The following is a 14,441-nucleotide window of genomic DNA, read 5'->3' as shown; positions in this document are numbered from 1 at the left end:
CAATCTGATTCTGTTTCAGATTATTTATGGAATAGAGTAGCTTGCAAGTATTACACCGATTCCATAATTAATGATATTTAATTATGGAAAAGAGTAGCGCACAAGTCTATCTACACCTATATAAACACCTCTAAGGCGTTAGGGTTAGACACACCAAAAACATATTCGTCTCTAAACACAAATCTCTCTCTCTCGGTGATAGTTTCGTGCCCGTTCAAGCTCGCTGAAGGTGCTCGTTATCCGTAACGCCGCCGCTACCTCGTTTTATCCTGGGAGGCTATCGACTCGCACATACGGTGAGAAGCGAAATAGCTTTAAGGAGACAGTTTCAACTGGACTCGAGGATCTCTCTTCTGTTTATATCTTTTCTTCCTCCGTTTGATTTCGTTTACTCACGCACACACTTGTTTGATTATTTGTATTAATCGCAGATTGTTTTCACAAATACATAACAATATCAATGAATAAGTACAACTCATTATACCAATTACCTCTTTTAATACACACATCATCGGTAACTGAAAAGGGAGCTCGCGTACTGATACATTCATATCATGCTTATATTGTTTTACATCAATAAATTATTGTGATACTTATACTTTGCTTGCACAAATAATATATAGGGAACTTGGTATGGCTACAATTTTGTCACTCTTATTCTGGACCAGATTTTCATCAAACTATTAAGGCTCCATAAGGAACTCCCTATCTGCCTCTAGCTTCTTCATAGTATTAGCCTGCAGACTGATATCGACATCAATGCTCTTACCTCCACTCTTGCCCTCATGCAAGAACACCATCCCATCAAATCGATTGTTTATCCCACTTCTCACACTCTCTGGCCTTCCCCAACCAAAGTCCACACTGTAAACCTTGAACCTTGGTGAGCTTGACATTAACACGCTATTCGGGCCAGCATCCTCAAGCTTGAAAATTTTCGGGCTTTTCTCAAACAACTTGGCAGTTTCATCAATTGCTTTAGCATCTGTCAAGGCAATAGCTTTCTGAATCAATTTTGCACTGTACAGTGGTGGCTGCGTTAACAGAAGGCCCACTGTACTTACAATAAATGCAGCTTGAATCAGGTTTCCAAAGTAGGATTTTGGCATGGGAGGATTTATCCTTTTCCGGATATCTGCAAAAACAGTCAAGACAGAGTGATCATCTGGCTTAAGTTGGCGAGCTCGAGTAATTGCACGCCAGGTATGACTTGAAAGAACTTGAAATGTTGAGACGGGGTTTGAGGTTTCGGGTGGATTGGAGTTGACAATTGACTTCATCTCTTCAATCTTCAAATTGGAAAACTTAAAAATTTTGTCTCTTACCAGTGGTAGATCCGCCTTCGGTGGTTGAAACTTGAATGGCACACGGATGTTTCGGGCTGCTGTGCGATTGTGGAATGGTGGGATCAAGAGGGTCTGAGACCGATTGCACGTGTCGGCCCATGAAGTCATGAAATGCCAAACTGAAGTACCATCCAGGACGCCATGGTTGAAGGCACACCCTAGTACGAGTCCATCCTTGAGTTTTGTGAGCTGCAGATGGTATATTCATGAGATTAAAAACAGATTTAATCAGCCAAATGATATAAAAGGTTTGTGAAAACAATCGCTTCAAGAAGAGCAAGGTTAAATCTGATCTCAGGCATTGAAAGTAATCAAAAATAGGGAAAATGAGCTAGGTTTGAACAAAGTTTCAAGACTCAGAATCATAAACGACAACTCGAAAATTCACGAAGAAGCTTATGAGTAATGATAGTAAACCAGTTCCCGTACAACTTCACTAACAACCTTGAATATAATCAACCTCCAAGTTACTACGACTAATATTTAAAAAATCAACACCTCTTGTTGTAACGTTATCTCCCTGGCTACTTTTACGAGATGTCGAGAGTTTGAATCTTGTCAAAAACAAGATGGGTGTGTGAGTATGTTTAACTAGCGCAAAAAACTTTAATAACAATAACTCATATGAATAACTAAAAATACTTTATATAAATGGACTACTGATGATAAAATACCAGTTTCTCTAACAGCCCTTATATTAATAAGCGTTACCTGAATAGCCAGCAAAGGACGATTGAACCCCTCCAAATTGTAAACACCAGTTAAAGGCACCAAATTTATCAAGTCATTGGCACTCTCAGCATCCATCACTTCCGAAACCGTCCTGGCCTCCAAGGATGCCACCACCAGCTCCACGCCGTTCGAATCGTCGTCGTATTCCACCCTAACAACCCCGTCTTCATCTCTCTCTAGATTCCCAGCAAGTTGGTAAAAATCTTGCAAAACGACACTTAGGCCATCCTTGAGTTTTTGTACCATGTGTTCCAAATGAACCCCTCTGTATATTAGTATCTTCTGTGGGTACTGGATGGATAAGTAAGGAAGATCATATGTAATAAGCTGACACACTTTTCTTCCTATTGATTTTTTGGGCTTTACATAGGATTTGCTCAAAAAATTCACCTTCAACACGTTCGGCTCCATAGCTAGGAATTGCTAATACGTTTAAGCTTATACTTGAAATCTATTCTATTCTTGGCAATATGATTTCTTGGTTCATGACTTCTTATACACAACGGCGTGCTAATTAGTGCTTCACATACGAATATACATGCATCATCGTCACATGCATCATCGTCACATTGTAATTTGAATAATATTTTTGAATATTTAATTTCGAATACTAGAGTTATTTATTAGTAATACTACGCGTACAAAATTATTTACAGAATTTTTGTACAAAATGACATGAAAGTCTCAGCTCATCACTATATTAAATACATTTGTCCAGCACTATGATTATGGTTGTCTCTATTGTACACCCTCAACTTATTTTCATTTATTTATCTAAAAATTGTGTTTAGAACAGTTGTCAAAATGTGCTCATATATCATAAAAAGAATATTTATTATAACACGAGACATCTTAGTTTTTGCAAATGAGTCCTCTAAACATGGATTATAAAGATATGTTTTAATGTTCGTTGAGTACATTGTAATTTTTGATGTGATCATTTGACTTGATTGGATTCTTGCTTTGCTGGGTTAATGAACACAATTTTATTCTTATTTCTTTTATGTAGTTATTCAACCAATTATTAGTAATTATATTAGAGATGTGGAGTCGTTAAAAGCTTTTTTCCATGGTGATGCATATGAAAACACCTCAGATTTGATCGGTTTCTCGTACTAGGAAGTAGGAACCACATGCATTATACATATACTAAGTTTAGCTAATGGTAAATTATCTAGAATCCGCTCTAAACTTATAGAAAACATATTGCCGACAATGGTACCGTACTAGTTTCATGTGAGAAATCAGATATTCTCATTAGGGAGTCAATAGATGATTATAATCCTGAATGCGTTATTGAAAGAAAACCATTTTTGAACCAAATGTTTTTTGATAAATGATCAACATTCTATTTCATAAAAGATTAAAGGACGAGTGTGTGATTTTCATGTAAGTCCTTGGAGAAAAAAAGTTCAGCATAAAGACAAGAATGTATTTTGTAAGTTTAACAGCGGGGTCAAATGATACTGAAAATTTGGATAATAAAACATCAAAAATGAAAGAGGAGTTAAATGTGACTGTCTAGCAAAGCTTGTTATTTGTTCATATGACGAAGATGGGTTTAGTATTAAAAAGTTTTGAGAGAAAAAAAATCATGTTTTATACTTTTATTATACAAACATGTAATATTTTTTCCCAAATTCTTTATATTATCCATTAGTGTAGTGATAAGTGGAATTTATATCCACTTAGAACGCTTCGTAAAGGCTCAAATTAGTGATTTGTAATCAAGTTATTTGTATTTTTGATGTGTTGTAGTGTTTTGCATTTCAAGGTATATTTGGAAGAAAGAATAGATTTTACATTGTTTTTATGCTAAAAGGGTGTTAGGATGGAGACTCGGAAGTTAGCACGAAAGAAACCAGCAATTGAAGTCAAGGAAACAATAAAAATTAGAATTTTCAGAAACTCAGGGCGGCCGCGCTGGATTTGAGGGCGGCCGCGCTATATCGAAACAGCCCAAACCAAGGTATCCCTCTATTGTTTCGGTTTATGCTGCTTTTCTAGTTTTCTAGTTGAAGTTGTTTGGAGATTCAAATCATTTTCATTCTGCTTTATAGTAGCAAGTATTGCATAGTTTCTATATAATTGCGCAAAGAGAAGAAGGCAGAGTAGGAATAGGAATTCGAAAATGCTAAATGTTTTTATTGATAGCATTATTGTCACTATTTCTCTAACAGATTGAGTGTATATTAACAACTGTATATTTGCATAGATAATAGCTGTAAATCTGATAGATAACAGCTGTATTAAGCTGACTTTATTGGCTGATTTAGAGCGTGATTGTGAGGGATTTGTTAGGCTGAATAGAATTCTGATAATTTTACATACAAATAAGCTCCTGTATTTATAGGTACAGCAGAGCTAATTATAACTACAAATCAATGACCAAAAATAGGAGTTCAAAGAGATACTTGGCTCTAAAACGATTGACTGGAACAGGTTGCTTTAGAAGCTTATTTAACGCATCAAGTGATCCCTGGAAAGATGAAACAAAGTTGAGGTAAGGATTCTAACACAAATACGCCAATAAGTCATAAGTGACACATGAGTTTGAAGGCTCCCTGACATTTTTGGCATATTTGAACTCAAAGTTCATTTTTTTAGCACAGCTATTCAGATTATTCCAAAAGTGGCACAGAACGCCACTTCCTCCGGGGTTCAACCCCAGAGCCCCAGAAGAAGTGGCGTTCTGGGATAAATTATTTTTTTTGTTTTTTTTTCCTCCCCGGACTGAATTGCATTTGGTGTTAAGGGTGAAATCAATGTTGGAGACCTACTTTTGGGTTTTAATATTAAATTGAAAAAAAATTATTTTGGTTTTTTTTTGTTGGATAGTCATGCAAACCTTTTTTTAGTACGTATTTTTCGTTTTTTAAAAAATATAGTTTATATATGATTTTTTTGGCATTGAAAAGGGTACCAAGGTACTCGAGTGTGCAATTTGTAATTGGGGGCATGTTTAGCAAATCTCATAAATAAATCCTAGAAAATTATTTTGATTTAATTTTTTTTCTATTGACTAGTGATGTAAACTTATTTGTAGTACGTAAATTTTACTGTAATTTTAAATTTTTATTTGTAATGTTTTAGGTTTATGCAATAGTGTATCATGGGGAATAATTTTTGTTGACGAGGCCTTATATTTAATATGAACTAATTTGCTAATAATGAATACTTGACTTGAAATACAAATTCTATGACATATGAATAATAAGGATATATGAATAATAAGACGATACAGAATAATAAGACGATATATGAATAAAAATGAGTACGATGCAACAATATAAATATTAAGAGGCAACAATATATGAACTGGATCAGTCATGTGCATCATCAGAGTCATCATCATCGGAGTCATAATCATCCTCATTGATATTCCAGGTATGGGACTCGATGAACGCCTTCATTCTCTGCAATTCCCTCGTTGACTCCTCAAGTTCACGCTGCAACTCGCGGATTTCTGCAGAATGGGCTACATTCCCTGCGGTAATTTTTCCCCTAAGAATTTCAATGAGAAATGTTGCACGGGGTTCAAGCGGCTCTTCGATCCAACGTTCGTAAAGGCAAGCACCGTCGGGACATTTGATAAATCGCCTTCCTGCGTCAATACCCCTCCAGTAGTGTACTTCAACAGCTAATTTTTGACAAAAACAATAATCCAAATTTGGGAGTGAAGACATAATTACTTTGATGAGTGTGACTTCATGAGGTTGTAACTCTCTATTTATAAGTGATTTGGTAAAGAAGAAATGAGGTAATTTGAGGGACTGTTCACGTGCTAAACATACTATACAAATATAGTTCGTATTCAAAACTTGATTGTGACTTGTCATTGTTGCTCTCACCTGCATTATTTTCAAAAATATGGAATCATTATCTGGTGGAAAGTGACAGGAAAACTCTGTATATGCACTGACTTCACATACAAAGCCTTATATTTTCCTCTTTATGTCATGTATAGGATTTGACTTGTCATATACTGTTTGAAATATCATTCAACTGTAACTTTTTCACTGTTTATCTAAAATTATTGGAAATGGTTGCATGTGCTTCTGAAATGTTTACTAACACGAAACAGTAATTCCAAAATAAAATGAAATGAGCACCCAACTATTAATTATAATAATATTAGAACAAACAGAGATACGACTAATATAGAGCTAGAATGCATAAATCCGAAAAGGGAAAAAAGGCCACTCAAATCAGAACACAATAATTCTTGTCAAGTTTGTTCATCGGACATGTAATCATCGGAAATGTAATCCTCATTCTGTAACAGTCTGTGTTGTTCTGTTTCCGTAAGCTCTCTACCAGAAGCACGAATTGAATCTTGTGCTAGTTCGAACATATAGTAACGACTCCTACGCAACAATATTCTGTTATTTTTCCGTCGAATAAGGGTCACGGCTTTAACCACTTTTCGCCTAAATTCAGACCAAGGAAGATTTTCATGAGGCCGAGGATATATGGATAGAGAACGACGAAGCGAAACCCTTACACTCATCGCAATAAGATCATGTGTAAGGCTTTCGGATTCTTCACGTCGAAATGCCCATTCTCGGCGTACACCAGCAAAGTACTCCACTGGATCACTTACCATAAGACTACGGTAATCGTCATCTCTTTCACTAAGCAACCACTTCTTATTTGTGGACGATGACATCGTAGTACTGCTTGGATGTAATATGTGTGAGGGTGTATAATTTATATAGTGTAAGTAGTTGGGTGATAAAGAAAAGTTAATAAGACTAACAGTTGTGGAACATAAAAGTAATGAAGATGTACAGGCTGTAAGTGTTGTTGATGTACGTGTCATTACTGCCACCCATGTGAAATATGACAATAATTTATAGACCCTTTCCCCTGAGTACATAGTAGAAAGCACATGCAAGCAAATTAAATAATTGAGCAGGAGGAACACTGAAAAGAGTTATGTGGATGTCAAATCATTTTAATGAAATATAGAGGAAAGTATAACTATTTGATATGAGTTATCAGTTTTTGCAGATGAAATCAATTAAAGTAATTGCATTGATGGTGGTCATGTTGTGATTTTGTTTCAATTTCACTTATTATGTTTTCGTTGATGTATTAGTTTATTTATTTTATTTCATCCGTTATACGTTAATTGGAGAATGTGACAGTTTTAATTTCTTTAAGTAAGTATGTACGTTTTGAATATTACTTAGGAAACACCTTGAAATGTAATACCGTGGGGTAAGAAAAATAACAAGTTTGAAAATGACGAGAACTAATAAAAATAAGTCTGAACTGAATATGTAATGAAAATATGGGAAACTAAAAATAACAAGTCTGGAAATATGTGAAATAGTACTGATCAGCCACAGAACCTCCCGCCGGTGTGGCATAGCCTCCCCTTTCCTTTCACTGCTCTACGGGGCTGCTGTCTGAGCTGTATAGGAGGATCAACTTCCTCATCATCGTCATCCTGCTCCTCACTGTCACCCTCCATATCTGCATCCTGCATGATAGGGGGTGTATGCATCTCACCCCCTGCTCATGACTCTGTGCGGAGGAATCACGTACTAACCAGGGGTCGAAGCCCCTAGTCGGGGTCTGGAAAGAGAAGCCTGAACCTCCTGTCTCAGGCGGGAAACTATATGTAGGCTGTGGAAAAGCTTGGGGCAGATGACCGTAATGAGTCTGAGTAGAATGGCCCCAACTGGATCCAGTAGCCCATGCACTAGGAACAGCATAAGAAGTCTGAGTAGTGTGGCCCATAGTAGATGCACCAACATAAGGGTTGTGGCCCTGAGAAGGGTGGCCAAAAGTAGATGTACCCGCATCATGACTCTGAGTGCTCCGCCCCCAAGAAGACCCACCAACATCAGGCACCTGTGAACTTTGACCCCAAGTAGACGTATGAGGATCTCCCTCTCCCTGAATAAAGTGGTCCCTGGTACGGTCAGTATGTCCATGCCCCTGAAAGCTATGCCCCCAACCTGAGCCAGATGAGGTGTAGAACGAAGAACCCTCTCCACCTGATGGACGAGGCCAAGGCTCCCAACCATCCCGAGGAGCTGGTGCAGCATTAACAAATGCAGTACCTGGCCTACGGGCATGAGCACCGCTAGTACGTGGGGTGGCAGGAGGTGGATGAGGGGGCCTCTGTAGAAGATATGGGAAACCTATGGCATCTAATATGCCATGTAAACCCTGAAGCGCCTCATCCACATTATCATCATCCTCAGCCACGCCGGACTCCCGGATCTGGTGGTAGGCAGCGGACAACCCCTCAACCTGTATTGACATAATGTAAGTTTGAATGACATGTAAATGTGTATACATAAACGAAAACTGTGACAAATGAAGAGGTACTAATCTAAGAAGAGAAATCTTACAGCCACTCGTAGGTGTCCCTGCGACCCCTGGAATCCTTGCTGGTCCCTCCAAATCCTGGGGTTGATCATGAAACGCCTAGTGACTCTGTCGTACCACTCAGGATAGTCAACAACGCACATAGGTCTGTGAGTGCGTCTGTAAGATGGTGGACCAAGCACGGCAGTGTGACGTGACTCCCAAAGCTCACGCACCCTAGTGAACTTTAAAGGCCAACCTTTTTGACCCCTATGGAAAGAATCATGATCAGTAAGTGGAGAATCAGTAGGGACCTGCTGCAAGTAGCCAAACTGTCTTGTGACCCTATCAGTGTAGCACCACTCCACCCATGTCAAGTAAAAGAGGGGGCAATGTGCACTCATGAGTGATAGCTCAAGCTCAGGGATGTATCGTGCCTCAACCGCGGAATCACCGTAGGGCATCCACCTGAGGGAATCCTCAGACATGGTATCTAAGTCATAACGAATTCCGCGTAACGAATGTGTCTGCACAGTCGTACCATCCAATGGGACCATCCACCTGAAGCAAGAAATGTATTATGTTAGAGACTATGTTAGAATACTTTTGAACATGAACAAAGAGTCATAAATATTTAAGCATAGTCGTACCTGAGAGCACGGGGATGCTGCATCAAATAAGGGTCTCGTTGTCTGGGAGCTAAGGCAGTACAATGCTCATATATCCATACCTGAACCACATTCGAGAAATGAATATTTGTTGAACGCATGGATCATGTACCATGTAGTATGCAGTGTCTCTAAAGTATGCAGTTTGTCTATAGTATGCAGTGTGTCTAATGTGAAGTATGTTGGGTGGATATGTACCTGTAATAATGTCATCGACCCACATAACTTCGTCTTATATCCAATGCTAGCTGAGCAAAGGTGGCGGTAAAGATAAGCAAGACATGCACTGCCCCAGCTATAAGTACTAATCTAATCCACGTGCCGCACAAATGGGAGGAGGTTTAGAGGCATACGGTAACCACTGTAGTTTGGCACAGTAGAACCAATGAGCAAAAGCAAGTGTGCACGTGTATGGTACAGTAGCTCACGCTCATGATCATGACCAGTAACTGAGTGTAGACGGGAACAGTCACCGAACTGACGAACCAACCAACTAATCTTAATTTCACCCTTCTTTATAACAGCTGTATCTTGCTGTGGATCGGGGGCAACACCAAGAATCTCATATACTAACAATGCATCTACATCCCCTGGAATAGGTAATATAGGACGTCCAACGCTGCGTAGCCCTAATATGTAGTACACATCCTCAAGTGTAACAGTGGCCTCACCGAAACGGAGATGGAAAGTATGCGTCTCCGGGCGCCATCGATCAAGAAAAGTCGATATGAGGCCAGCATCATGTCTCATACTCCCGGCTAGTAGAACACCCATAAAACCAGCTTCTGTAATGGCATCTCGGATAGGCTGTGGCAGTGGATTAGCCTGAACACAGTCCCAGTATGTCTTGAAGTTTGAGCGGAGCCATAAATGATCGTCACTACCCTGCAAGTAAATTTGAATTTAAGCATTTACAAATAGCATAAAGAATTTTGATAAGTAAACCGGGAACTGGGACAAGAATGTGTACCGTGCCACCCCAGACCTGACTGTAGCAGCCTCAAATTTTAGAAACTAATATACTACAAAGGGGGAACTTTAGTTGATGGCTTATAGTTTTGCAGCTATTTATAGCCATATTACATGGTCAAAATGTAATATTAGGTTGTGCAGTTACGAATATGGAAATAATCGATATTATCCACCCTATAAATTGTAAAATGAAATTATTCACCTGTGTCATGCAGTTCAAAACAAAAGTTGACTTGTCAAATCATTTCATAAATTTGCATGTGCCTACTCCCGTGAATTTATGAAATCCGCATTTCCTTTACGTAAACACAGTACTTCTTTTAACTTTTCATATTTGTCTGAAGATTCGGACTTCTAAAAGTTGACAAGTCGATTTCATCTTGCTAAAAGATGTTATTGTCTTCTATTACAGCAAAAAAAATACAAACTACCCTTTCATAAAAACAATTCTTTGTCAACTACCAATGTACCCTTTTTTGAAGTCACAAAAGGTCATATGTACACCTTTTTTAAAAATTCAAATATTACATACTATAAATAGGCTTGCATGACTCCCCAATAAAAAAAATACACCAAAATAATTTTTTTCCAATTTAATATTAGAACTCAAAACTAGGTCTTCATTGAATATTTTCGTTGCCGACTACCCTTTTTGAGGGCACAAAAAGTCATACATACACTTTTTTTAAAAAAAATAAAAATTACTTACTATAAATAGGCTTGCATGACTACCCAACAAAAAAAAATTACACCAAAATAATTTTTTCCCAATTTAATATGAAGACTCAAAACTAGGTCTTCATTACATATTTCCCACTTACAAACACTTAAGCACAATTAACACAACTGCCATTCAATCCCGGAGGAAAGAAAAAAAACAAAAAAAAAATTAATTTACCCCACAACGCCACTTCTTCTGGGGCTCTGGGGTTGAACCCCGGACCCCAGAGGAAGTGGCGTTTTGTGCCACTTTTGGAACTAAAAAAATGAACTTTGTGTTCAAATGTATGAGTTTGAATAACCTGGGATAGTAAGAGGAAAGGGTACCCGTCAGAGAACATAATCTTGTGTCCGCAAGCATAATCAGGGTCTACCTTTCTAGTTTCTGATTCTGTATCAGGATACAACTTAAATAACTTCGACAGGATTTAAGTAAAGAACATCGTCATGAAATTACACAAAAGTAAGATATTTCGTGATCTGTTCTACATACAAAGTAAGTTTATGTAACATCTTAATGACCATACACAAGTAGTCTTAGAAATGGGACATTACATGCAAGGATATGTGCTAATCGTGAATTTTACCAAATCTCATAAATGCAACCTAACCATGATACTTTGTAGATAGACCGACATCTTCAAACCTGTGAGAGTAAAAATAGAAAGTTGTAGGGGTTAATGCAATTTTCAAGGAGTGGATAATTTGGAAAAGCAGCAGGAATAAATACTAACCGTAAGTCATGATTCATACATAAGATTGTATATATGCTTTGATAATAAGATGCATATTTCTTTTCTTCTTTTTTTGCGACATCCCGTAAAGAGAGTGAGAGAGATACCGCTATATCAAGAGGTCTTGTTTTTTTTTCTTTTTTTCCTTTTTAAGAAGATGCATATTTCACTTTCTCAACAATAGAGGTTTCTCTGCTACTGATGAAGCCTATATAATTTCAAATTTTAATGTGAAGACCGGAGAGAACAATTATTTCAGTTATATAAATATAATGTGAAGACTGAAGACCGGAGAGAACAATTATTTCAGTGAACTGTATTACTGTATATATCCTATACAGGTCTCTAGTTTGAACTAATCAAGGATTACCTCCATTAAAGCGCACCAATCGACTGGCTTTGCCGAGATAATCAGAGAACCATTTTGATGTGTCAGCTCCTTCATCTAAGGCAGAACCAGACCATTTCCACACAGAGACGCCATCAGCTGTTCCATTTGGTTTTCTCAATGAAATATCCAGTTCAGCCATCCCGGGGGCCTTGATCACTAGGGAGAAATTGAAATACATCCATACCGTTACATTGCTATTCATATCTAACTTCAAACTTCCATTTGAGACCAGAATCTCGTGACAGTCAATCATCATAAGTTCATAACTTACACAAACAGAATTTTAAAAAAAAATTATGTAAAACAACTGAATAAAAAGCATATGAATGGAGTTCTTAGAAAAAATAACAGAAGAAAATAATTTTGAACAAACATATTTGTAAGTTTCGGTGAATCATATAATAATATTACCCATATAGGAGTTATTGGTAGGTTTTCAGCCCTCAGTAAAGGCATCAGTAGGAAGCTCGACATATATAAGAGCTAGCTTTGGTGCAGTCCTTTGGGTATATGCCCTGCCATTTGAATTCACAACCAGCCATTGTCGATCCCAGTAAAAACCTGTATACAAAGTACCAAGAAACATAATTGCATAGATATTCCACTAAAATCGAATTTCGTAAATATCCAAGTAAATTAAACCTCATAGAAACACCTAATAGCACACCATCATACATAAAAAATCGTTGGGCAAAATTTTGCACGATATGTAAAAAATATATTGACTACAAATATTAGTATTTTGCAGCATCAAAATTATAAGCAAAAGTATTCAGTTTGAACCAATGACCTCTCTGTCTAACGATATCTCCCTCGGTTTCTTTACGGGTCTTAAGCGTGAGCAATTTAAACATAACAAGATGGACTTAAGAGGTGATACATACATACCCGTGGGAGTGGGAGTGGGAGGTGCTTGAGAAACAGAAATGCCGCAGCATGATTTAATTGGGTATTCTCTACAGAAATTTGTTGTCAATACAGGAAGATTGAGAATAATCTTGTCTATTATTTTAGGGTTTGGGATGGGGTTTTATATCAAATAACCCACCGAACTCGTTAAAATATATCAAGTAGCTACTCAATCTCCACGACGACTCATTTAAACCACTAAAATACTAGTATATATCACTCCGTTAGATTTTTTAAATTTTTTTAACGGAAAACGTTAACTTTAAAAATTTGTAGTCGTATATTTTTGTTAAACCGCCAGACACATAAAATTGAGATAAACAACGAGAGTCCTAATTGAAGGGATATATTCTTTTCATCTCTCTGTTGAATTTTACTCAAATTAATACTGCAATTGCAGATCACCTAACTTTTATTTTACTCATGAAGATAACGATTATTTTAGGACCAATTAAACAGATATACAGATGAGAGAGAGGCACTCAAGTTTGCGGATAAACCATAATAATCAAAGAAATACACGGCAAACACAACACTTCTGTTAAAAAAATTTAAAAATTCTAACGGAGTGATATATACTACAGTTAAATATCTTTAAAGTAATAGGGTTGGGACCGAGAAAAAATATTACTTTAGTGAGTTTATTACTTTATCGGGAGTAAAAATACATTATGTCCATTATGCTGGGACCAGAAAAAAATATTATTTTAATGAGTTTATTACTTTAACGATTATTACTTAATCGAGGTTTAATTGTAGTATTTTAGTGGTTTAAATGAGTCACCGCGGAGATTAAGTAGCTACTTGATACATTTTAACAAGTTTGGTGGACAATTTGATATAAAACCCGTTTGGGATGAAGATGAGGAAGATGTTTATTGTTGAGTGAAAATTTATTTAAAAGAAATTGTACATTATTAATCAAATGTGGTTAAATACATTTAAAACTCCATACACATTAAAAAAGTCACATTCAAGAATAATATATACTTTTATTTTAAATAAAAACATATGGTTTTATTTACGCTTAATGACCTTTCGGGCCCTAAAGTATGGACCGTTATATCTATTAGTCTCAAAATTATGAAGTCATACCTTTTAACCCCTGTAGTATTGGGTATCGTTCCTTTTAGCCCTTTTCGGCAATAAAATGAAGTATCGACCAATATCGGAGGGTAAAAAATATCTTTTACAAAAAGGGTTAAAAGGAACGATACATAATACTATAGGGGTTAAAATGTATAACTTCATAATTTTGAATTTTGCATAGATATTTCCCAAGCTGCTTTGGATGGGCTTTGCTTGCTTTATGGGAACTCTTGAAAATTGATTGCAAGGGCTTTTTGCCTTCGAAAACTTGATGGCCTGCATGAAAGATCTTTTCGGTCAGGAAGTACATTGGTCTCAAGAGATTTTAAATTTAAAAAGATGCATGTATACTTTAATAATAATCTCGTTGAATAGTATAGACATGCATGCTTTTAAAAAATAATTATATAAATCATCAAACTTTTTTATGTTACAAAAGAGATGCAAATACTGAAGTTTAGCATTCGAAATGCGATAATAAAGAAAGAATAATAAGTTTAGTTAAAAGGGTTGTTTTGCAAGTGAGACTATGTTCATAATGGTTTGTTGTGTTCTT

The 14,441-nt window shown here is 36.8% G+C and overlaps 1 protein-coding gene and 1 pseudogene across 1 annotated transcript; both read right to left on the bottom strand.

Moving 5' to 3' along the window:
* Positions 1-606: 606 nt before the first annotated feature.
* Positions 607-2,489, bottom strand: LOC141691986 (BAHD acyltransferase DCR-like). Its single transcript, XM_074496733.1, has 2 exons — positions 2,058-2,489; positions 607-1,535 (listed from the first exon to the last, which is right to left on the bottom strand). Exons 1-2 carry the CDS (start codon positions 2,487-2,489, stop codon positions 684-686), a joined length of 1,284 nt encoding a protein of 427 aa, XP_074352834.1. The 3' UTR covers positions 607-683.
* Positions 2,490-4,452: 1,963 nt separating this feature from the next.
* On the bottom strand, positions 4,453-13,475 carry LOC141691985 (uncharacterized; annotated as a pseudogene).
* Between the last annotated feature and the right edge of the window lie 966 nt (positions 13,476-14,441).

Source organism: Apium graveolens, chromosome 10 (assembly GCF_009905375.1).
Source record: "Apium graveolens cultivar Ventura chromosome 10, ASM990537v1, whole genome shotgun sequence".
Taxonomy (NCBI): Eukaryota; Viridiplantae; Streptophyta; class Magnoliopsida; order Apiales; family Apiaceae; genus Apium; species Apium graveolens.
The sequence above is the reverse complement of the archived record's forward strand: the minus strand, read 5'-3'. Positions and strand labels throughout refer to the sequence as shown.